General features: G+C 33.5%; 1 protein-coding gene across 1 annotated transcript; it reads left to right on the top strand.

Moving 5' to 3' along the window:
- Positions 1–4,182: 4,182 nt before the first annotated feature.
- LOC139497639 (perlucin-like protein) lies at positions 4,183–17,845 on the top strand. The gene is made up of 6 exons (XM_071285868.1): positions 4,183–4,235; positions 11,240–11,548; positions 12,895–12,968; positions 14,631–14,715; positions 15,113–15,325; positions 17,838–17,845. The coding sequence occupies exons 2-6, from the start codon at positions 11,263–11,265 to the stop codon at positions 17,843–17,845; spliced, it is 666 nt and encodes a 221-aa protein (XP_071141969.1). The 5' UTR covers positions 4,183–4,235; positions 11,240–11,262.
- Positions 17,846–23,996: the final 6,151 nt, after the last annotated feature.

Below are 23,996 nucleotides of genomic sequence, written 5' to 3'. Positions count from 1 at the left end.
TAAATTTTCTGTATCGTAACTGGTCTAAGCTTTCTCCTGTCTCACCTCCGTATAATATAACAAGAGCTGACTGTCCTGATTGTATAACATCATCTAACGTTGCATCTTGTTTTAAAAATACTGAAGCTAACTCTCTGAAAATGGCATTCTCACGCAACCGCTTTAGTCCTTCCTTCTTTCCTATACCGTAAAGTCTAGATGTCGTGTCACACCCTGTGATAGCATGAATAAATGGTAACAAATAGACTTATTTCATTTCCAAGCAACTCTTTAGTTTTTTTAATATCCCATACCTTAGACTTTCGAATTTTATCGGATTGAAAAACCAATGGTTTAAAATTTTCCTCTGCATGGAAAAGCAGAAGTATGAGAACATCAGTGTCTTCACCAACGACAACAGTAGGGTAACAAGATGCATAGCGTACAGCAGTTGATGCAATAAGAACATCAGCATCAGCAGCAGCTTGAAGAGAAATAAATCCTTCATTATCCATTTTATTGAAAAGCATATTGATAAAGTTTTGCTTGTTTTCTCCATTAGCTAAGAAAATTTCCTTCTTTGATTTAAACGGTGTGCTATCTTTGAATGAGATGTGTGTACCAGTCATCCCTTTCGATCTCCGTTCATGTACATGATCTTTTGTCGTTGGTCCGGAACCATACCCATCAAAGACGATTATTGGAATGGGATATCTGTTATTAATATGGTCGATGTATGACTGACATATTTCTGCAAATGTTGCACCTTTTTTCCATGGGATTCGCTGTATCAGGGAACCACCGTCGATTACGTGGTGAACATCGGTACCAAGGTCATCTGAAAATACACAACTTCCCGTGTTCCATATTTCATCTGCCAATGTTGATTTCTGTGCCTGTCGCATCAACCCAGACGGTTCAAACAGAGCAGCTGGTACAGCGCTTAGCTCGTACTTGAAGACTTCAGATACATCTGGAAACATGGTATTAGCAGTAGTAACTAGTCGTTGAAACAACAATTGTGGATCGACAGATATTTCTTCATTATCTACTTTGATGTTTAATTTTGAAGATAGAGTTGTAACTTGGTTTTTCCTTTTGAATACAAACTCGTCGATACATTTACCTTCAATTGACGATATTATATTAGTGTGAGTTCGTGGTCTAGTGGTTAAGACCGATGGCTACAGTGCTGAAGGTCCCGAGTTCGATGCTCACTCGGGGTGCTAAAAATCTCAGTACAATAGAAGGGTAATTTTCACCCTCTCACACACATCTCTGGTACCCAGACCGGAGTTTAAACTAGAATGGGTACGTTGGGGGCCTCGGTTGGTCAAAGTGTCCCTACTTTGACCTGGAGATCAATCTTCTGATATCTCTCTGGTTTGTCTGTTTCCACCGAGTGGCCCGGTGGTTCTCTCCGAGTACTTCGGCTTCCTCCACCACAATAACAGACTTCCCGGTGTCCTAGCACTCCCTTTGTGTTGAATTGGGTGGGGATTGGTTGTCCTTGTAAAAATAATTGTCGTATAAATATACGTTAGTGACACATCTCCATTAATCCCGTTTGGGAGTGTACATGGATGCCACTGTACCCTCGCAGCTTTCGAGGGGTTCTTCGGATATCGGAGGCATTTACCAGTACATACATACCTATGACCAGTGCATTGTCAGAATTTACGTTGCTGTCGCCAGTTGCTCCTGTTTCGATGTTCCGCAGTTTTTTATCGATAGAAAATGGACTTCTTTCTCCAAGAAAGTCAAGAAATGTTGTTGTGTCTTTGGTATCTCGTTCCTTCCTTGGAATGCACATTTCTTTGTGCTGTTCGCTGGTTTCAAATTTTACACCAGTTACTTGTTGCAGGGCCTCATTCATCTGAATACACTGTGGCATAGACAAAATCCACAATGATCTCTGCGCATCTGTCATCCCTCGACCTCTTGTGAGACCTCCAGTTGTTTTAATGCATCTCATCAGAACCTGCTCTATGACTAGATCCGATGATAAACCTGACCAGAACCGATCACTTCTTCTCATCACATGGAAGCCTGACATGAGAGCTTCGTTAATGACAGGATTTGTTCTTGATAACCCATGCATTTGCTGCAGGTATACATACGCTGATTTGAGATATAAGTTATGTCCTGCAGCAGCAAAGTATGGTAACATCTCTTTAATGGTTTGAAGATGAAGGGTCCAGTTTCCAGTTCTTTCAGCTTTGATGAAATTCCGCAGCAAGTCCACCATATCCATATATAAAAACCATAGTCGAGCTGTCCGGTATTCAATATGTGATTTTCTAAAAGTTGATATACTGTCGCGTATTTTTCTCAATACCTCATTCTGATCGAGGGTGTCTACTGGAACACGTCGTTCGAGAATTTCATCAAAAATATAACTCAATTTATTTAAATCCTGGATAAAAGTGTTTTCACTGTGAATTTCAGTCTTCAAGAAATGAAAGATGTTCTCCATTTTCAGTGTCATTATCTTTCAAGACAGTGGAAGATACATGAAACTGTTCGCATAACAATAATGAGGTTAAAACATTATAAATCAAAAAATGACCGCGTACTGCTCTTGCAACTGCCTTTCCGGTAAACATATGCGTAACAGCGTTAGGTGCGTAGACAGTTTCCATGAGCTCTGCAAGTCCAAATCCGCTCATAAACCTCAGATTCCCTGGACTATTAACAATTATTTGGATATTGAGAAATACTTAGTCCAAAGTACATATTTGTTTAGGTTGCAGTAGTTTTTCTATCATTTCTATAGATGTTTGGAATAAATGTTTGTGAGGCAACAACCCATTAAGACTTTAAGAGATACCCAGAAGTGACAATTAACAATAGCCCTGGCAATTTTAAAAGCCCCATGTTGCACCTTATGTATCAAATCAAAAATTTAGGATTAACACCATTGAGACAGCAACCCAAAAGTAAGAGACATCTGATTATATTTTAATCATATTAACAGAATCTAAATAGTGAAAAGAAAAATCCTTCACAGCCTCTGACAAACTAACCCTTTCAAATCGCCTGAAATTACTCCCACCTTACCCTTCACATTGTAACTGGTGGTATACAGTTGAATGAGACAATGAAGTCAAGTTTTGAGGCAGGTTACAATGATTCAAAGTGTATTTAAAAAAAACTATGTTTAAAGAAAATTTGCAAATTTTGGATCTTGACTTATTCATGGTTTCCATTCCCCTATCTTAGAAATGAATAATTAATACATGATTATGAAGTACAGACATTTCTTTCTTATTGCAACCAAAGTACTGTTCTTTGAGTTGGGTTTGTCAAGTCTGATCTGGTTAGTGTTGAATAATCCAGACTTGGTGTAGATTTTTTACTGAGGATTGAAGATTACATTCATATGTCGTTTTGTCACTGTCCCTTTGATATATCACCACATACATCTCTTTTCAATCATATGTATCAGTTTGAAAGGTCCGTCAAAAGATAATAAATGACAAATGGGCTAAATATGAGGTCAACATTTGAAAAAAATGGAGTTCGTTTGTCTTAGGCAAATGGGTTCCGATTGTTCTTTCCAGTCAAAATATACACAACACACAACAATATAGTTTTTCTCACAAAATAATTTTTTGTTTGTCGAATGGAGTGGACACATTCTGGAATATAAACCATGGAATTGGTATAAGTCCGAGATTTAATTGGTATTCCGATTTTGTTTAATAATCATTTCTAATGCTCAATCATGTATGCATTGCTGGAAAAATGTTGGAAGACGAACTTTAACTTATAAATGTAATAAAGAAGAAAAGAATTAAGTGAGAGTTCATAGTTATACAAGCCCATTATCACCCTTTTAATGAAATGAATTTAAGGACAGTTGCATTTTGAAAGCTTGATGAAAACTCCAAACTCGATTATGAGTTGTTAAAATTGTACAATTTTAGTATTTAATGAGTAACTTTCATAAACGATATTAAAGTTGTAGTTATAATAAAACAATTCGTACACGAGAAATTATTATTTTGTGTTATTCAAATAGTTCATTGTTCATAGTAATATGGTTGAAAACTGTTAGAAAGATGTTGCAAAGAAATTCCCCTAAACATTAAACCAAGGTTCCGGGATATCGTTTTACGCATCGCGTGACATCTGCATGCAAGTGATATCAACTACAACAAAATGGCATCGAATATATATAAACTAACTCTTAAGGCGTTGGTTTTTGTACACAGTCTAATCAGTGTAATACTAGAAATCAGCAAACTTTTAAGGTAAGTAATTAGTTCTTCATTAATTCATTTATTTACTTTATCTATATAAAATACATATCATTCATGTTAAATATATATTTTACGAAGAGAAAATGTGGACGTCCATGATAAAACAAATCATTAAATAAATGGAACATGTAACTGGAAAGCGGGCACTTTTATTGCCGTTCTTTAACCGTCATATAAAGGTCTTTAATGATGAGCAGTTTTACTGGCAAACGACATTATTTTACATCTCAGACTTTTCAAACTCTTGGCTGACGTTTCTGGCTAAAATACAAAAGAGAAGCGGTATCATCCCGAAGTCCCGAAAAAAAAATTCTTTCCCGCTTCCAGTAAAATTAATCATAAGTCCCGATATGTGGAAATCCCAAATTTCCGCGAATATAAGATCCAATCCCGAATTCCAGCAAAAATACAGACCCAAATCCCGACTTCCTGAAAAAGGTATGGATTTGCTAGGTAAGAAACACATTTCTGACATTTCTGACACACCCGGAATACTAGAAGTCTTAGGCTGAAAACTACGAAGATTTATACAAATATTCGGGCCATAATATGATAACCAAACTGTTGTCCAGAAAACGTTATTTGAATGCACTTAATTTACTCTTAAAGGGTTGGTTGGTTACGAACTGTTGCTACACAAACAAGTTGGCAAACTTCGAATAACTTCAAATGCTTCAACAAAACTCATTGAATATGATTTTTTGATTTTTATAATAACTTTATTGCAAAAAGTAAAACTCTGCAATGCAAACATAATAGGGGTTAAAACGCACACCACCTACTCTTGGACCCCATTGCTTTCTTCGATAAAATTTTACTTTTAAAAAATTTATGGGGGCAGGGTCAACACATCGTTCACATCAGACAGTACTTGTTATCAGAACTTTAGACACAACTGACCAGGTACTTCATATCTGATAAACAAGCAATATATGCCCTCACTTTTAGAATTCATTCATACATTTTGGTACTGTTCAAAATTCATAAAAAAATTATACCTAAATTACCAAAATATATTCTACATAGTTTGATATTTACACCTATGGAGCTATTTTGTTTTTAATATGTAGTACACAGGTAAAATGGCTACGGACGTTTTACGGACATTTTGAAATACGTCCGTAAAACATCGGCAAAACATCCGGAAGTTTTACTGAAAAAATAATACCACGTCATTAAAACATATCTTACGTATTACGTACGTTCTAAAACATCCGTTTTACGGACGTTTTCTTAAGCGTCCGTATTACGGCTGTAAAAGCACATTTTTTATTAATAAAACCTTGTAAAATATTTGCCTTTTAAATTTCTTTCACTTTCACTTCAAGAAAAATTGTTTAAAAGAAAATATCACGATTTGATTTATAATATAGCTTTATGATTTTGACATTCGCTCCTGAATTCGTGTTGTTTATTCTTTAGTTGTCTTTGTTGTGTCATGTGTACTATTGTTTGTCTGTTTGTCTTTTTCATTTTTAGTCATGGTGTGGTCAGTTTATTTTCAATTTATGAGTTTGACTGTCCCTCTGGTATCTTTCGTCCCTATGAATGTCAGCAAAAAGGGTCATTTGTTTATGTGTTACATGTTTGTTTTTCGTTCTTATCATTTTTTGTAAATAAATAAGACCGTTAGTTGTCTCGTTTGAATTGTTTTACATTGTCATTTCGGGGCCTTTTATAGCTGTCTATGTTTCTTGGCTATGCCAGTAAAATGAACACGTGGAAGGGTTAACTGGCCTTTTGATTCATGCAAAAGTATGAAATACAAAAAAAAGTTTTTGTATTACATTGCCAGCAAAGACTTAATTATCGAGAAATGGGAATAACTGTAGAAAGATATTGTTTGTAGACTTTGCATTATAAAAACTGTTTAGTATATTTCATTGTGTATTCCAAATTTTTAAATTGTCTATTTTGTTAAATGAATGTATTGACATGGGCTAATTGTATTTAAAATACTAATATATATGCATATTTGATCATAACGTTATGTGTAGTTATTAAATCTTTCGATTTCCATTGAAATGCAAAACTTGATGATATGTCTTATAGTTTATCTTTTTACAAGCAATGAATTTATATCACAATTTTGACATCAGGAATTAATTCAGAAATTGACTATACCTATATATATTATCTTAATATATATCAGTATTGTTAAAACTGTGACACAGAAGAAGGCCATTTGTTGAGCCGCGAAATATTTGTCAACACGATTTAATAACAACATTTTCGTATAATAATATCAGATTATTACATGCCATTTTTCATATCGCATGTATTATCAGCACTAGGTTCGATATCAGCCCAAGAGCCGCATGTCTGAAATATGGAATTTACGTTAATTTAATGCTATTATCATACAGTAAAAATCATATGTTATTAAGACTAAGTATATGATAACATCTTATATCAGTACCGTTGTGAAAATCTTTAGACTGATATTATCTTAATATATATATATATATATATATATTTTATCAAAACACAAACAGATGTTTCTCCAAAAAATTGTTGTCACGAAACCTAACATGTAATCTTTGGGTTGACATTGAGTAACACTTTGGAATAGAGTGAGGCCCCTCATGGGGGGTCCTAGTAATCACATAATCACCATTTTTTTGCCAATATAATCACATAATCATTAAATATTTGCTTATCTTTAGTAATCAAATAATCATAAACTAAAAATACAGTCCTAGGTAATCAAATAATCATGAAATATTTGGCTTAATAATTAAAAAAACGGCCAAGTAATCACATAATCAAAAACCCCATGAGGGCCCTCTAGAGTTTATTCCATATATCAATTCTAAATCCCAACTTAAAACGACGATTCCCAGAATCAAGGTTGTTTTACAAAAAGGTACTTAAAACAACTTTTTTTTTGTCCTTCCGATCACTCTTAAACAAATTATTTATTACACATGTATAACACTTTTTTGGGGAAAGACGGTTTCAAGCCGTCAATTCCCGAATGGGGTTGGCCAGAGCATCATTCCCTCACGTCAATCATTTTGTTTTTATAGTTTGGAAACCCCCTCAAAATGTCATACTGAAATTGATGACAAGGAGAACAGATTGACTTTAAATACATTTCCCTTCTGTTTCTCATGAAATTATCGAATATTGAGCGTTCCCTTACACTATATACGTTTCTTTTACAGTCCGGAAAAATCAGTATTACGAAATATTCTAAATATATCTAACCTAGTGACGTCATTGTTGGAATGCCACACTACACAGGGATATCCTTTATTCAGAATCATAAAAATCATTCACAGTACTTGTATACTAATTTAAAATCCGTATTTGTTAAATATAAACCTAATGGTGTTTGCTGTAGTGCAGATGATTCACACACCAACATGAAATGCTTGAATCTGAGGCTATAATCAGATAATATGTAGGTCAACTTTCGCGGTAAACAATGTCAATGGGGATACATGAGATTGGGGAGAGAAACGGCAGTTTTCATTGTTTCTGTAAAGTTCTGTTTTCAGAATCTTCCTCCAATTCAGGAGCACCTCAATTGATGAGTAATTTTACACTAAAATCAAAGTAAATGTTTCTGAACATTAAAAATGTGACATTTAGTATATGATAAGTAATCTTCTATATAAAAAAAAATGTGTACCAACATAATTATTGAAATGGTTATAAAAAAAAAAAAAAAAAAAAAAAATGTTGCTTTTAGTTTATACCTATTGAGATGGGAGAGAGCAACTGCAGTTTTAATTCTTTCTGTAAAGTTATGTTTTTAGAATCTTTCTCCAATTAAGGAGCACCTCAATTGATGGGTAATTACCCACTAAAATGAAAGTTAATGTATATGAACACTAAAAATGTCACATTTAGTATATATATGATAAGTAGTCATCAATTAAAAAATAATTTTGCGTACCAACATAATTATTGTAGTGGTCATTTTTTTTCTCATTTTTTTTTAAATATTGCTTTTTGTAGTTTAAAGCTATTTATTCATGAATTTTACAGATATATCAAAATGTGGGATCTGGAAACAAACTTCACACAGCTTTTATATCAATCATATTTGATTTTATAAGTACATGTATCCCTGTGATGAGAGTTGTAACTGGGAACTTTATCAATGGAAAATTAAAACTGAATAGATTTTTCAGTGCTCACTTTCTTGAGAATATTGTCACAACAAATTGAGAATAGTCTTAGCCTGCCGTTCAGTTGTACATAATTAAAATTTTAAAATATAATGTAGTAGTTGTTAAATTCAATTGAATTTTAGATAATTAACTCCCAACTTAAATCAAATGTTTTGATTTAGAAGGTGCAGATCTCATTGGTCTAAATTGTCTCTATGATGAATTCTTGACTAAGGAAATGAAATAACAATAAACAACAATTAGTTTCATTATTGTCAGCCTTTCTATATGTTCTAGCTGATCTTTTGCTCATTCTTTGTATGTAGACTATCAAAAGATACCTACCTAAAAATTGGAACAATGGCCGTCTTTTCCCTTCAGAGCTCTTCAGCTCTTTGATTCAAGTCCAAGTATTAAAAGACATTTTACAAAGTTGGTGATTTTTAACAATTAATAAATAAGTTTGCCAACATTAAATTTGATCTCGTTCGTTAAATAAAAACAAAAACAAAAAACGTTTTGGGACCTGGAAAATTTCGTGAAAAGCATGTAATACATAATATATACATCAAATTTTCATAAAATCAAACCACCATAAAATAATTACATTTTCTCTGATTTTTTTACAGAAATTAAAAAAATTACGGTACTTTTACCTGCAACTTAACAGAAATCTTTTTTATGCCCCACCTACAATAGTAGAGGGGCATTATGTTTTCTGGTCTGTGCGCCCGTTCGTTCGTCCTTCCGTCTGTCCTTCCGTCCGTCCGTCCGTCCCGCTTCATGTTAAAGTTTTTGGTCAAGGTAGTTTTTGATGAAGTTGAAGTCCAATCAACTTGAAACTCAGTACACATGTGCCCTATGATATGATCTTTCTAGTTTTAATGCCAAATTAGTGTTTTGATCCCAATTTCACGGTTCACTGAACATAGAAAATGATAGTGCAAATTTCAGGTTAAAGTTTTTGGTCAAGGTAGTTTTTGATGAAGGTGAAGTCCAATCAACTTGAAACTTAGTGTACATGTTCCCTGTGGTATGATCTTTCTAATTTAAATGCCAAATTAGAGTTTTTATCCCAATTTCACGGTCCACTAAACACAGAAAATGATAGTGCGAGTGGGGCATCCGTGTACTATGGACACATTCTTGTTTCTGTTGTAAATTTTGAATAATATTGTAACTATGAATATCATATATTTCACTAAACTCCCTCCCCCTTTTTTTAAAGTGAGTTTGTAATATTAATATTAAAACAATTTTGAATAGCATATGACACCCATATATCAACTTTTTTGAAAATGAAATTTTAGCTCAAGAAGATGCTTCTGACAGTTTTTTTTTAATTACTGTCTACATTTAAAATCAAAAATAGGTTCTTTCCTTTTATAAATATCAACACTGTACATGTAATACACATTTTCATCAATTATTAAAAACGATTGATTAGATATTACTGTAGTCATCCGGACAAGGTTGTATGGGAACAACTGAGTAAGAAGAAACACAATTAAACATAATCTAGAGCTCTATCTTTGTCTAAAAGAATTACCTAATTTAAATACTTTGTGTATACTTATATTTGTGTCTCGTCCAGTGGTTGTACTGATCTATGTCACATTTATTCATAAGGCCGTAAAATAGATTTAATTCAACAATCTGTATGATAGACGCGTTACCGGGGTGAATACGGATATTATACGGATGGGAAAAAAACGGACGTTATATAGATGGGGTAGTCCGTAGTACAAAACGTCCGTAAAACATCCGTTTCATACAGTGAGACGTTTTACGTCCGTAGCTATTTTTTTACCTGTGTACTTTCCGCTAGACGGATGACATTTTAGCGCATTGATATCTGACATTTGAGCGAAAAAAATAATGAACGTTTTAGCGCCAAAGTAGAACCCATTTCAGCGCCTGGTTTTTAACCCGTTTTAGCGAAAATTTAAATTGTTAATGCCCATTTCAGCGAAATATTTTTAACCCATTAGAATATATAATAAACAAAAACAGCACAATATTAAACTTATGATGTCAATTAAAATACGGCACTAAATGTCTAAAAGATTAAATAAAATTTTGAAAGTTCGTTCTAGTCTGAAATTTATATCCCAGAGAACGTATGTAATGGGCTCTGGATATACACCCTATATAATACTGTTGAATTGTATAAAGGAACTGTTCATTCTCTTTATCTTGTCTAGACTGTGGTGCACATTCGTCTATCGTTCGTATTCTTATATTATTTTATGCTCTTGTTTGCATTTTGATAATAGTATCAAGAAAACGTAAATAGCTGGGTAACAACTATTACATTGGTCATTATAATGGACATGGAACAACTCTGGACCATAATTTGTTCGCTTTGAAATACACGGAACTTCTGCCCAAAGCTTAGTGATTATTATTCAACTAGGTAAGTTTTCGTTCAAATGGGCTATCGAAAATTCAGGTGAACAGACTAATCCAGCGCTAAAATGTCCCCTAGTAGTTCAAATTTTTTCGCTAAAATGTCCTGCGCCTAGTATATGTTTGATTTCTTTGTCAGATTAATTTTATTGTTATAACCCCAAGGCTTTATTTGTTCTTCCATTCACAGTTTTGGCATGAACAGTATGTAACGAATTCCGCTAAAACTGCAGTGAGGTATTTTTCCTCCGCGTTACAGGCGTGACTGTGACTTTGAGATGAAGAACATCAATAAAAGCGCGGTTGCTTTGCTTTTTTTGTGTCGTTTGCTGTGCACATACGGATTTTGTGTCATGTATGGATACCCCATATCCTTTCTTTTCAATTGTTATATTTGAATGCAGATACAGAGTTTTAAATTGTAAATGATATTAAAGAGAAAACTGTTTCAAATATATTTTGCAGGTTTGAAATTTGAAAAACCAGAGATGATTCTTGTTCCAATTATTTTGTTTATGTTTCTATACAAGAATGTCGTGTCCTTGCCTTGCCTTTCTAACGAATCAAAGGAGGATTTCGATGACTCCAGAATTGCCCTTAAAGACATGGAAAACAATCTTAAAAACACTGTCGGGAACCTAGAAAGTAGTTTCAACAAGATAACAGCTCTAATAGAGAAAGAGCTTGTGGTAATCAAAACAGCCCTAAAGACTGTAGGAGAAAAGATCAAGAAAGTTGATAGCGACTTCCAGGTTCTAGGGAAAGATTTTCAGAGTAAGAAGTATACAATAATTTTCTTTCACAATCAGCAGTTTTTTGTTCAAAATGTATTGTTCGATGAATACATACATTTTGATTTTAATGTTTGCCGTAAAACAACAATAATAATAGACAGTATTTCCCACAAGACAGAACTAAATAAAAAAGAATCTACTTATTGCCGGAATCTGTATAAAGAGCATGACTTGTATGATGCGACTTCAAGAAAGCTTCTTTGCGTTGTTTCCAATTTGCGTTTTTTTTCTCTTAAAATTCTTTGAAATAAGCTTTTTTATGTTATGGGATTGTAAGCGTATATGTTAGCACGATACTAAATTTATAAGAAGATAAGGCGATGTGGTATCATTGCAAATGAGACTATCAAACTGTACAAATACAAGGCCTCTTTTTTTTAAACTTATGATTTTTTTTAAACTGACAATTCTGACTTTGCTGCATATTTCATTTGCTACCTTTAGAAAATCACAACCTGTGGTTTAAAAAACTATAATCAATGTAGAACTGCTCATACTGGTTTAAATTATAAGGACAGAGGGATACAATCCCATAACATATTTTTTATGTTATGGGATTGTAAGCGTATATGTTAGCACGATACTAAATTTATAAGAAGATAAGGCGATGTGGTATCATTGCAAATGAGACTATCAAACTGTACAAATACAAGGCCTCTTTTTTTTAAACTTATGATTTTTTTTAAACTGACAATTCTGACTTTGCTGCATATTTCATTTGCTACCTTTAGAAAATCACAACCTGTGGTTTAAAAAACTATAATCAATGTAGAACTGCTCATACTGGTTTAAATTATAAGGACAGAGGGATATCAAACTTTTATTTAAGTATTAACTTGTATTTATAATCTTCACAAATGTTGAAAGTGAAAACTCTTTCAGTAAAAGGCACATGTATAAATCTTACACATAACTATCATTCATGCCAAACCTAGACTGGGTCTAGCTAATTCCTGTTTATTTCCAAACAGTCAGTGTAAATAAATTTTAAGACCAGTATTGTGCCCCAACAGTATTTAAAACTAAGCTGGAATGTATTCATACTTGATTTGAGCTTATTGACTAAATCGTTCTTGAAAATATGCTGTGGTGGTTTTAAACTGGAATTATAAATAATGATTTTTTTAATTGGTTTAATATGTTTCAACCTTTTTTCTGCCCCCCCCCCCCCCAAAAAAAAAAAACCAAAAAAACCCACAACAACAACAAAACACAAAACAAAAACAAAAGTAAAATAACATTACACATCAAAACTTATACTCGTGATAGTTTATTGAATATGCTGGATACAATTATAGTCATTGTTCCTTTTAAAAAATTTTGCAGAAACTAAATGGCACAAATACAATGGACACTGTTACTATTACAGTTCTGACCTACAAGACTGGTTCACTGCTGAGGTTCGATAATTACACGTTAACTCTGTTTATCCTGGTTGAAAAAAACTAGTGTAAATTGATATGTTTCATCACAAATGTCAAATATTTAGCTGAAACATGAATTATTTTATGAAGTTCAATGTTATTCTTTACTCAATAAATGAAAACTTTTTGTCGAACCTACAACGAAAATTGCATAAACCACACATATCAATCCCTTATTCCACAACAGTGTCAGCGTCGGTCTACGTCAACATTTAGATGCAGTTTGTGGTTAATTTTTTTTTTAAGGACTTCAATAATTTTGACAGACATTAAAGGTAATTTATGAGCATGGACAGCAGCCTTTTCATCTGATTCATGAGAAAAATTCTAAAATATATTTTGTTTTCATTTTTTGACTTTTTTTATTAAGAAATGGACCTAGTGGTTTGATTTTTGAAAGTTAACGCTTTAAGACAGTCTAGAGTTAGAAAAAAATTAGGCATCAGTAAATTGTTGAACTTGCATAGATATTCATGAAACTCTGACCGAAGCCTTCTTACGATTAAAAGATAACATCTGAATAAAAAAAAAATATTTTCATTTTTTACTGATAGATGAAATGGACTTTATTTTTTGCAATAAACATACAGTTGGGATTTTTATTTATTCTATTTTTTTATATATATAAATCAATAAATTTGTTAAAACTTCACGGAATGTTACGAAACTTGGGCAGAAGTCTCTTAAAAAAAGCATCTGAAGAACAGTTTTATATGGGTTTTTTTTACTGATAAATGGCAGTCAACCTTACAATTTTACATTGACAGCAGCAATCGCAGGCGAAACACTAGTTTCTGTGAAACCCTTTATGAATTTTAATAGTTAAGATTAATATAAGAGTTGTACAGAAATCACAGAAATAGCGTAACAAGAACAAGACGCATATGTGAATCCTATGATATCAAAAAGGAAGGAGGCCAGGTGCATAGTATCCTGTAACGCATCAATTCTAAAGTCATTTGCCTTAGCAAGTGTTGAGACTAAGAACATAACAATACCATTTAAAAGTCAGATTAATATTTGTTCAAGGTGTAACCGTTTTCCTAACTTGTATGCATTCCTGTAGGAAATTGTATCCAACTTTTTCCAATATCCGTATGATTGGTTTAAATGTTTGGAGTTTTTCCTAAATTGTTGGCAAACGGAGCCGAAGCTTTCGTCTTAACACGAAGTAGTATCAGCGTAGAATAGCAATTGATACAATTATTTACTAACTACTTTAAGTACAATAGCAAGTTTATTGTCCACCGAGGCACCAACTATTTCTCAAGGCAAAATTGCTGTCAATCTTATAAAAACGTATATCTATATTAACTTGCATGCTCGTACTTAGAAGCTCATATGAGTGTAACGAAATCAGAGATACATATTTTCATTAGATATAGGGGGAAATAAACATGGAATTGCCCGAATAGCCAGTAAGTGTTGTATTAATAAAGTAAAAAAAGTATTTGTAAAAATAATTAATTGATTCCTCTATAATTTTATCAATAAAATACATACTGAGGAACATGTATACTAATTTGAAATATTGGTGAAGGCGGTGTTTCAGTTAAGAATATGGTAGTTTGAAGTTTAATTTCATTTATTTATATATACAACTGATTTAATTATCTCATGTAATTATTCAATTTCTAGAGAAAATGCAGGGAGATTGGTGGGTACCTCATGAAAATAGATGACAAACAAGAGAATGCAAAAATCCATGCAAGCAGACCAAAAGGTAAATATACAGTACTACCTAGGGTTTTGTATTTTTTTTTCTCTACTTTTCCTCAAACCACATCCTTTTATATTTATTATTTTGTTATTGGAATTAAATAAGGCATACGATTAATACACAAATGACAGATATTTGATTTTTAAACAAAATTGTCCCAAGAAGACAAAGAGATGGAGTTCAACCGTTAGGTCGAAACATGAAATCGGGGAAAATTGAAATGAGCACTTCGCCGGAATGAATATTATTGTAGGAGAATAAGAATGTATCTTAATTGTATATAGCATTTTTAATGAATTATCTGAAGTAAAGATTTTTTTAATAAATGACATAAGATGAGACAAACTAGTGTAAACATATAATAAATAAATAAGAATAAGTAAATAAATAATATTTGCAGACGAAGAATACTGGATAGGACTAACAGACGTGGTTGAAGGAGAATATAGATGGACTTTTGATCAAACCAAAGCTACTTTTCTAACATGGCATAAGGGTTATGGTAAAAGAGGAAAGGGTTACGAATGTTGTGGCCTGCATGCAGGAAGCAAACCAGAATGGTTTGACTTTTCATGCAACCAGAAATTTAATTATTTATGCGAGAGTAATTTCTGTGAGTACACTGTCAACATTTTTATCTTTTTTTTTGTGGTTAGTGTTTTTTTCATTTATTCAATTCCAGTAGATTATTAACGTGATTTTATATATGTTTCTATCCGTTAATCATATAGAATAAAGTTGAGAATGGAAATGGGGAATGTGTCAAAGAGACAACAACCCAACCATAGAAAAGACAACAGCAGAAGGTCACCAACAGGTCTTCAATGTAGCGAAAAATTTCCCGCACCCGGAGGCGTCCTTCAAGTTTTTCACTGTTACTCGATACACGTACATTTTAATGCCCGCGTCACACTGTCCCGATTTTTATATACGATGGACACCCGAATGCGAAAATTGTAAGTTCGTACGAAGTTGGTCCCGATCTCGTTAAAATACAAAAAAGTGACCGAAGCAAGTACGATGAATAACGAAGTCTATACGATGGTGCCGACATTATATACGATAGCAAAAGATGGACATACGAAGGTTAACCGAAGACGGGTATTTAAGCTTCATATCTCAGCCGAAGCCTACACGATGGATCACGAAGGCTACACGATGGATTACGATGATGGCGCGATGGCCATACGATGTATAAAAGATACGAACAGAATTTCGACAACATATCGTTTCTGTACAAGTCTGCCATGCATGGCGGGAAATCGATCTTTTTGTCTAATTCTTATAAAACTTATTTTATTGTCCCCTCGCCTACTACATGTAAGTTGCGTGTAGATAAAATTGTTATGGACACTCTAGAACCAAAATGCTCAAAACGTGGTATGGTGAACATTACTCGTTAAGAATATCTTAAGCGCTATTGACTTTAAAGTTCAAACGTCAAGGTCACAGTGGCAGTTGTAATACAAAGCAATATTACCCTTGTGGACACTCTAAAACCAATATGCTTCAAACGATTTTAACCACATTTGGTATATTGTTCCTCCTTGTAATGATCTGACATTTCTTACGTTCAAGGCCATAGGTCAAGGTCATGCAGATGGACTTGTTTTTTCTCCTTGAAATAGCACAATACACAGGAAATTGGTTGCTCATTTTTTACCTGCTGGTTTTAAAGACAATATTAAAGGTATTTCCAGTTACTGAATGTTTTGGTTGATTTCTAAAAAAATAGTTTATGTATCAAATATGCATATTCAATTTACCATTTTCTGCATGTGTCATATACAAATATAGTGTCCATATTTGTCCTCAATATGTTACATACGAGAGGATGCCACGCTCGGCATTGCCTTGTTTGAACTGTAAAATGTGTGCACTAGTCTGAATAATCACCCATAATTATGCCCATGTTTACTGATCTATCTTAAAGGTAAGGTAATTGGTTCGTTGATCCCTTTTATTCAAAAAGAGCTCTTTCCAGGAGAATATCATAATAATATAGACAAAAGGAAGGATGTGGGGAAAGCAACAAATGCGGCAAAATATGACATATAGAAAACAAAATGGTTATGGAGTAAACATTCGTGTGACAACAACTCAGACGATACATAAAAATCAGAATAATGAAGAAAAAGTTGGTTTCCCTATATACGTGTACCTGCAGTGTTAGTGTACGAGGCGCGTTTATGATTTTCATTATGTTACTTGATATGAAAAATTGAAAAAAAATAATATTTTACTTGTAAAAGTAAATCCTGAGCCTGTAATAGCTGCTCTTCTTGTTCCATTTGAATTTATAGAAACAACGCTGTCGCCTTTCTTGTTCTCATAGAATCATATGATATGAGCTCCATGTTTTGTGAACGTCTTTCTTAACTGTCGTATTAGACTGACCAGTGCATATCGCGCATGGCACTTTAAATGTATTTTAGCGCGAAAATTAACTTACATTTAGCTGGATTTATTGCCGTCGTAGTTCCATCTTGTCGCCTTCGTACTTTTATTCGATGGCAACACGACGGGATTACGAGGTCTTCACGAAGTCGTGTTGCCATCGTAAGACCTTCGGGTAGCTTCGTGATTCATTCGTGTAGACATCGTAATGTCAAAACTGCCCGATGGAAACGATGGAAACACGAATGCAATACGATGTGCAAAGATGCATTCCCGGTGACATTACGATGGTGAGGATGGTGATACGAACTCAATACGAACCCTCAACATCGGACGCACCTTCGGGGATTTTTTAACATGTTAAAAAATTTAGAACCCTTCCGGAAGTTGTCCCCGAAGGCTAGAAAAAGTGGCCGATGGTTCTACGATGGTTAAAGATGACACTACGAATAGCCCGATCTGGATACGATCAGTTCCGATTTTGAAATTTTCCATTATCGTGTTGCCATCGGCGTAAAAATCGGGACAGTGTGACGCGGGCATAACGCGTACACGATAGAAACGTTTAAAACAAACATCAATTTTAATATTTCGCCATTAGTAAATATAAATATTCTGAGTGTCAAGTTCTTTTATCACATTTGTAACATGGAAAATAACAATGAGTTTTTTTTGTAATTTCATAACGATTCATTGTTAACTAAATCCTTTTTTACTTTTATTTTTAGGTTTCTAAAATGAGATAAATCAACAGAGACAGAAATAAAATTTTCGAAAAATAATACAAATTCTTACGTAATTGAATATTTATAATTCCCTTTACATATTTCGTTTTACACGTGGTGTGTTCGGTCTCCTCGCCTTTCTCTCTATCTCCCTAACATACAAACACTATGTATAGAACACCAAAAGCAAGCGACAAAGATCATAAATATATAGACAAAATTCGAACTAAACGCTATTGTAATAACCAATGCGAACAACAGTCCACGAAACACTACACAGGAATGTAAATTAAGCCAACCCAAACCCCATCATAAACAGCTGTGTGGTTTGATGGATTTCTTTTCTAGGGGGGAGAGGGCGCTGCTCCTAAATGGTAAACAATTTCTGCTCCGCCTTTGTTGTTTTGATTAAACGATATTGTCAAGAAGAGTTGATTTGGTAATAAACCACACAATAGGAAAGAACCATTGTCGGTTGCGTATATTCTTTACTACTGCAAAAGAGAGGCGAAGGAAACTAAAGGGACACTCAATTCATAAGTCGAAAACAAAACTTATGTTGTACTGTTATACCACTGTTCCATGTTAGGGGGAGGGTTGGGATCCCGCTAACTTGTTTTCCCCGCCACATTATTTATGTATGTGCCTGTCCCAAGTCAGAAGCCTGTAATTCAGTGGTTGTCGTTTGTTTACGCGTTACATATTTGTTTTTCGTTCATTTTTTGTACATAGCTTTCTCGTTTGAATTGTTTTACATTGTCATTTCGGGGCCTTTTTTAGCTGACTATGCGGTATGGGCTTTTTTCATTGTTGATTATTGTTAATTTCTTTGTCATTTTGGTCTCTTGTGGCCAGTTGTCTTATTGCAATCATACCACATCTTTTTTTTATATTGACAACGTCATTGCAAAAAAGAAAAAAACAACAACAGACAAACAACAGTGCATACAACTCAACATAGAAAAGACTGAGCAAACGAAACTCACCAAAATCTTTTGGGAGATTGCATGTGCTCCGGAAATGTAAGCAGATCCTGCTCCACACGTGACACCCGTCGCAAACAATCAGTACTTTTTATTTGAAAAATTTAACAAATATTTGAAAAATATTATTCGTCTCTGTTGTCTTTTAACAGACTGTGATATTTGAATCTCAACCAGTTTGGTTTTCCTTCTTCTTGAAAGTCTTGCCACGGCACAAAACCTTATGATTGGCTTATAACGCCATACACAACGAATTCCAAATAATGGTGAATCATAATTTTCGTTCTTGTATACGAAAATGAAATAAGCCTCATTAAAGGTGAACTACAATCAGTGAGGAATAAAATATATACTTTTCAATGTTAAACTATATTTAATCTATTTGATTGACTAGAGTTAGCGATTCCCCCCAACCAAAAAAAACCAAAAAAAAAAAACCGACAAAAACAAAAACAAAATAGGCTAACCACGCACGCATAAATTAAAAACTTGCAAAGATACAAAACCCAGTGTACAAAATGTTTATGAATTTGTAGCCATAGAGTTTAAGGTGCTGATGTTTTTCACGGTGGGTATGGTTGTCCTGCGAGAGAACGTACTGTGCTGGTGATTCGGTCCTGACGGGTGCTGGTGATCAATGAAAAAATGTAAACAAAGACGAAAATGATGATTTTTGACGTTTTCACTCATAAAAAATGGAAGAAAACAGTTGAGATTTTTCAATTTCGTTTCTTATGGGTTCATATATAAACCATTAAAAAAATGACCCTCTAAACTGTTTCAGTAAGCGTAACACAAAAATGCTCATTTTCAGAAAATCTCGAACTGAAAAAATAAAACAAAAATGCTCATAGAGTCCGCTTTCTATACCGCAATCCACACGACAAAACAATTTTGTGAAAAAACATTGCAATTTATTAAAATTAACCATTTTCTCAATTTATTCATGTCCTGTCATTGTGCTGGTGGGTCCTGATACGGTGCTGGTGATTTTGGAAAAGAAGTTGGTCATATTTGAAACAAATGTTACAAAATCAATAAAATTAGTCAGATAATTGTTGCCAACAGGATCTACGACTCCTATTTTAGCTCTTGTGCATCCATTTGGCTGTTTAATATGTGTTTTCAAATGATCTGAACTTGTGTTACATAATAACATAAAAGGGCAACATCTTTCGTCCAATATCAGATAACAATATATAGTAACTTAAAGTTAAAAATTCCACAATACTATATAATTCATTTTATGTGTCAATTTGTTCGAAAAAAGTCGAAAAGAAGAGACTTTTTTTAATGTCATGATTATATGTCGCTTTCTAGATCTATGCTTAGCATTTATTTCAGATGACATGGACTCCTCACCCTGCTGCTTTCATAACTTTATCCGTATACATATATTAATAGATAAACAAAAGGCTGCATGCAACACGTATTTTTGTATTTAAAATGATTCGTTGTAACGAGAATATTTGTGGTGAATGGAAACTGTGAGGGTCACAATCTTAAATTGCTTATAAATGTTTGCTGGAACCAGTTTCGTTATCTGATCTGAATTTTCTGAAATGTGCAAGGTAGATAGACATTTTGATTTTTTTTACTCGGTAATGAACCATTGTGTTGATCCCATGCTAAACATAACAAAAATCTCTGTACAAAGAAATAGTGATTTTATTTTCACTAAATTCTCTTTTTCTGCTAAATACAATAATGAACTTTAAATAATAATGCTTTGCAAGAAGTTTCCCCTTGATATATGTACAAAATTATATCTCTATTATTCATTGCCTGTGCTGTTTTGATACTATTGCAGTTTGCACATTTCGGAATTGACAGGCCACAGGAGGGGTCATAAACCGTACACGAAAAGATAAAATATTGATATAAGTACTTAATTTGCATCTTTGAACCCCCACCCCGGCTTGTTTTTTTAGGAGCCTTGGGTGTCTAAAAATGGTCGATTACAGACAGCCGAGTACGCATTTTACTTCCCAGGCGTGTTATTGTTGATTGTTAAAGTCCTGAAAACGGATAGATGGAAACAAAAATGTTTGATATATCTGGCTTTAGATTCAGTTTTTTTTAAATATAAATTAAGGCTACATTTTAATATAATAATTTTATGAATTCACAATATAAAAAAATGCAGAAAAAAAAATGAATGAAGTGAAATATCTTAGTAAGGAGTCATTACTACAGAGATGGTGTGTTTGACACACAAAACTTAAAAGCTTAGTGATATTACCAATATTAAAATAAAAGTGTATTTTAGTTGGGTATTTTTTCCATTTACTCATTTTCAATTATAATCAAGGCACATTTTATTTTTATTCAGGAAAAATATTCATATATAGAAAAGAAGGACACATTGTTCACTTCCTCCCCCGTAATTCTTTATCAAAAATATTTATTTTGAAATAAAAAAGCTAAGAAATCTATATTTTATTAGTGTTCTCTAGGTTATCTCGTCGTAATTCTCTGACATATTCAGCCTGCCCTTTCATAAAATAGTGATTTTTTTTAGTGTTCTATCGAACTTTCGAAAAAAAAACAACCTGATAACCGTTTAGACAAAAAAAAAAAAATTGTTGGAAAAATCTTACAGCAAGTGATTCTTAATAGCTATAAGATACATTTTTCTTTTACAATACAACTTTTAAATCTTACGGGAAACTATTCCAAGCTTTCACTGTAACCTCGCTCTAACTTATCCCCATCCCTCCCCCAAACCACACCAAACAAACAAACCCGCAATACTATTGTCATTCTTATAGTCAGCACTCAATTGTTCACAAACAAATGTGTTTAAGCTGCTAAAGACATGATTCAAACGCTCAGAAAGTCCTTTGTTCTATATTTTTGCTCTCCATTTTTATGCAAAACCTTTTACATTTTTATTTTATGGGTTATTGTTGAAGGTCGTACGATGACGTATGGTTGTTAACACATACTTCCTTTGGTTTCTTATGGAAATTTGTCCATTGACAACAAACATACCACATCATCTACTTTATATAAGTATTGTATAAATCACAACGTATTTTGGTGATCTTGCAAAATGATCGTAATCCCGAAAATCGTAAACATATTTTCTTATCTTAAAAGGGGGCAAGAAGGGTTCCATTAACAGGCCAATAAATAAGATTACAGTTAGTTTAAAAAAAAAATTAAAAAATAGGGGTATTTTTTCTCTCATAATAACAGTAAACACATTCACAACAATGTCAATTTCAAGAAAGCAGACAACAGCTAATAAGTCAATAACAGTACAGCATCAATGATCTTGAATATATGCCACTTTTAACTAGAATATAAAAGCACAGAACCAGGACATAGGAGCACAGAACCAGGACCGTTTTTCTTATCACCAGCACAGCGTCAGGACAATTCCGTTTAACGAACTTGCACGACTTTTGCAATATAATATTGTTGTAATATACTTTGCATGGTACTTATGACACACCAGAGAAAAATTAAGCAACAAAACAGTCGTTTTATTGCCGTTCTGATACAATGTAAACAAACCCACCAGCACAGAATCAGGACCCACCAGCACTCGTCAGGACCAAATCACCAGCACAGTACGTTCTCTCGCAGGACAACCATACCCACCGTGTTTTTGATATATAATTGTGAAATGAACAGAACAAGTCACACATTGTTATTGTGTTATGATTGGCCCATAGATGACCGGTAGTCATTATGGCTGCCCAAAGAAAATTATGATGAACATAAATAAGGCCGTTAGTTTTCTCATTTGAATGGTTTTACATTCTCATTTTGGGGCCTTGTATAGCTGACTATGCGGTATAGGCTTTGCTCATTGTTGAAGGCCGTACGGTGATCAACTTTAGTTGTAAGTTTCTGTGTTATTTTGGTCTCTTGTGGAGAGTTGATCCATTGGCAATCATACCACATCTTTTTTATATGACAGTTTACTGCTCAGCTTGTCCGTATCCCCGTAGTATCTATCATACGTTTTTGATTGGATGGAGTGCTTTTTAAGTCTAATTATGACCTTGGGACTAACATTTTTTTTAATAATGATATATTTTTGCTTATTTGTCAGTCATAATAGAGGATATATTGCTGATTTATAAAATTTGATTGGGTAATGTTCAGGTGTTATAGATGAAAAAAATATGAGATTTGACGGATTTTAGATTGAAGATCGAAAATTCGTGAAAAAAGGAGATGCTACGTATACGAATATGAAACAGCAACCTGACGACACAAATAGAGCATTAAACCTACTGAGAATTTACGGAGATTAACAATATCATACTCACTTTCAATATTTCTTTTCAAAATAGCAACATTTATCGGTTATGAGTAAGGCCCTTTAGAAAATTGATATTACGTTAGATGATCTCCTGCTTTGTTGTTACAGATCTTGTTCTTATTTTACTAGTAAAGGGCTGTGACCTTTATTTTTTTTCTCTCTTTCTTTAAACCCAGCCACTGAGACAAATATTGAATTCATATTCATTCACCATGGTTTATTAAACCCCCATTTTACTCCCCATACAAATCCCCTCCTGTAGGGTTTTGAAGAAGAACAAATAAAATTAATACTACACAATAATAATGATCGACGTCATTATTGCATTGGTTACAGCACGAAAACTGAGAGAAATATGTTCGAGTTCATATAATATATAACGACACCGTAATAGTCGTGTAATCTGAAAAATAACCAATAGTGATTTATTTCCTGTTATATCGTTTTCTTTATTCACAATGAAGATTTGTGTGGTCGATGATGTTTTCGAATGAGTCTGGAGACAACTACCATCTGAACGCACCAATTGTCGTTCCGCTATGTACAGTTTCATGTGATTGTCTCAGGTTTCTTTAAATTGGTTGGTGACCTAAAATTTGAACATCAGTAAAAGTCGCCTATTATTCAAATGACGATAACTGTTTTATTTTTCTCCGTTATATATTCTTTGTTTCTATTTTTGAATTGTAAATGTATGACCATAACTTGTTGAAGGTTTATGACCCCTTCTGTAGCCATTTTTGTACGAATTTTTCAACATTCAATTGTAACAAAACTACAGTTATAATGAATAATAGAGATAGACCATTTTGTACATATACCAAGGGGAAACTTGATGCAAAGCATTATTATTTACGGTGTCATTGCATTTAATAGAAAAAGAGTACTTTGTGGCAAATA

This window comes from Mytilus edulis, chromosome 12 (genome assembly GCF_963676685.1).
Source record: "Mytilus edulis chromosome 12, xbMytEdul2.2, whole genome shotgun sequence".
NCBI classification, from domain to species: Eukaryota; Metazoa; Mollusca; class Bivalvia; order Mytilida; family Mytilidae; genus Mytilus; species Mytilus edulis.
Note: the sequence above shows the minus strand (reverse complement) of the source record. Positions and strands in the feature narration are given on the sequence as shown.

Coding starts and splice junctions, on each gene's coding strand:
- LOC139497639 (XM_071285868.1), top strand. CDS start 11,263: ATGATTCTTGTTCCAATTATTTTGTTTATGTTTCTATACAAGAATGTC. Junction 12,969..14,630: donor AAGACTGGTTCACTGCTGAG/GTTCGATAATTA, acceptor TTCAATTTCTAG/AGAAAATGCAGGGAGATTGG. Junction 14,716..15,112: donor CCATGCAAGCAGACCAAAAG/GTAAATATACAG, acceptor TAATATTTGCAG/ACGAAGAATACTGGATAGGA.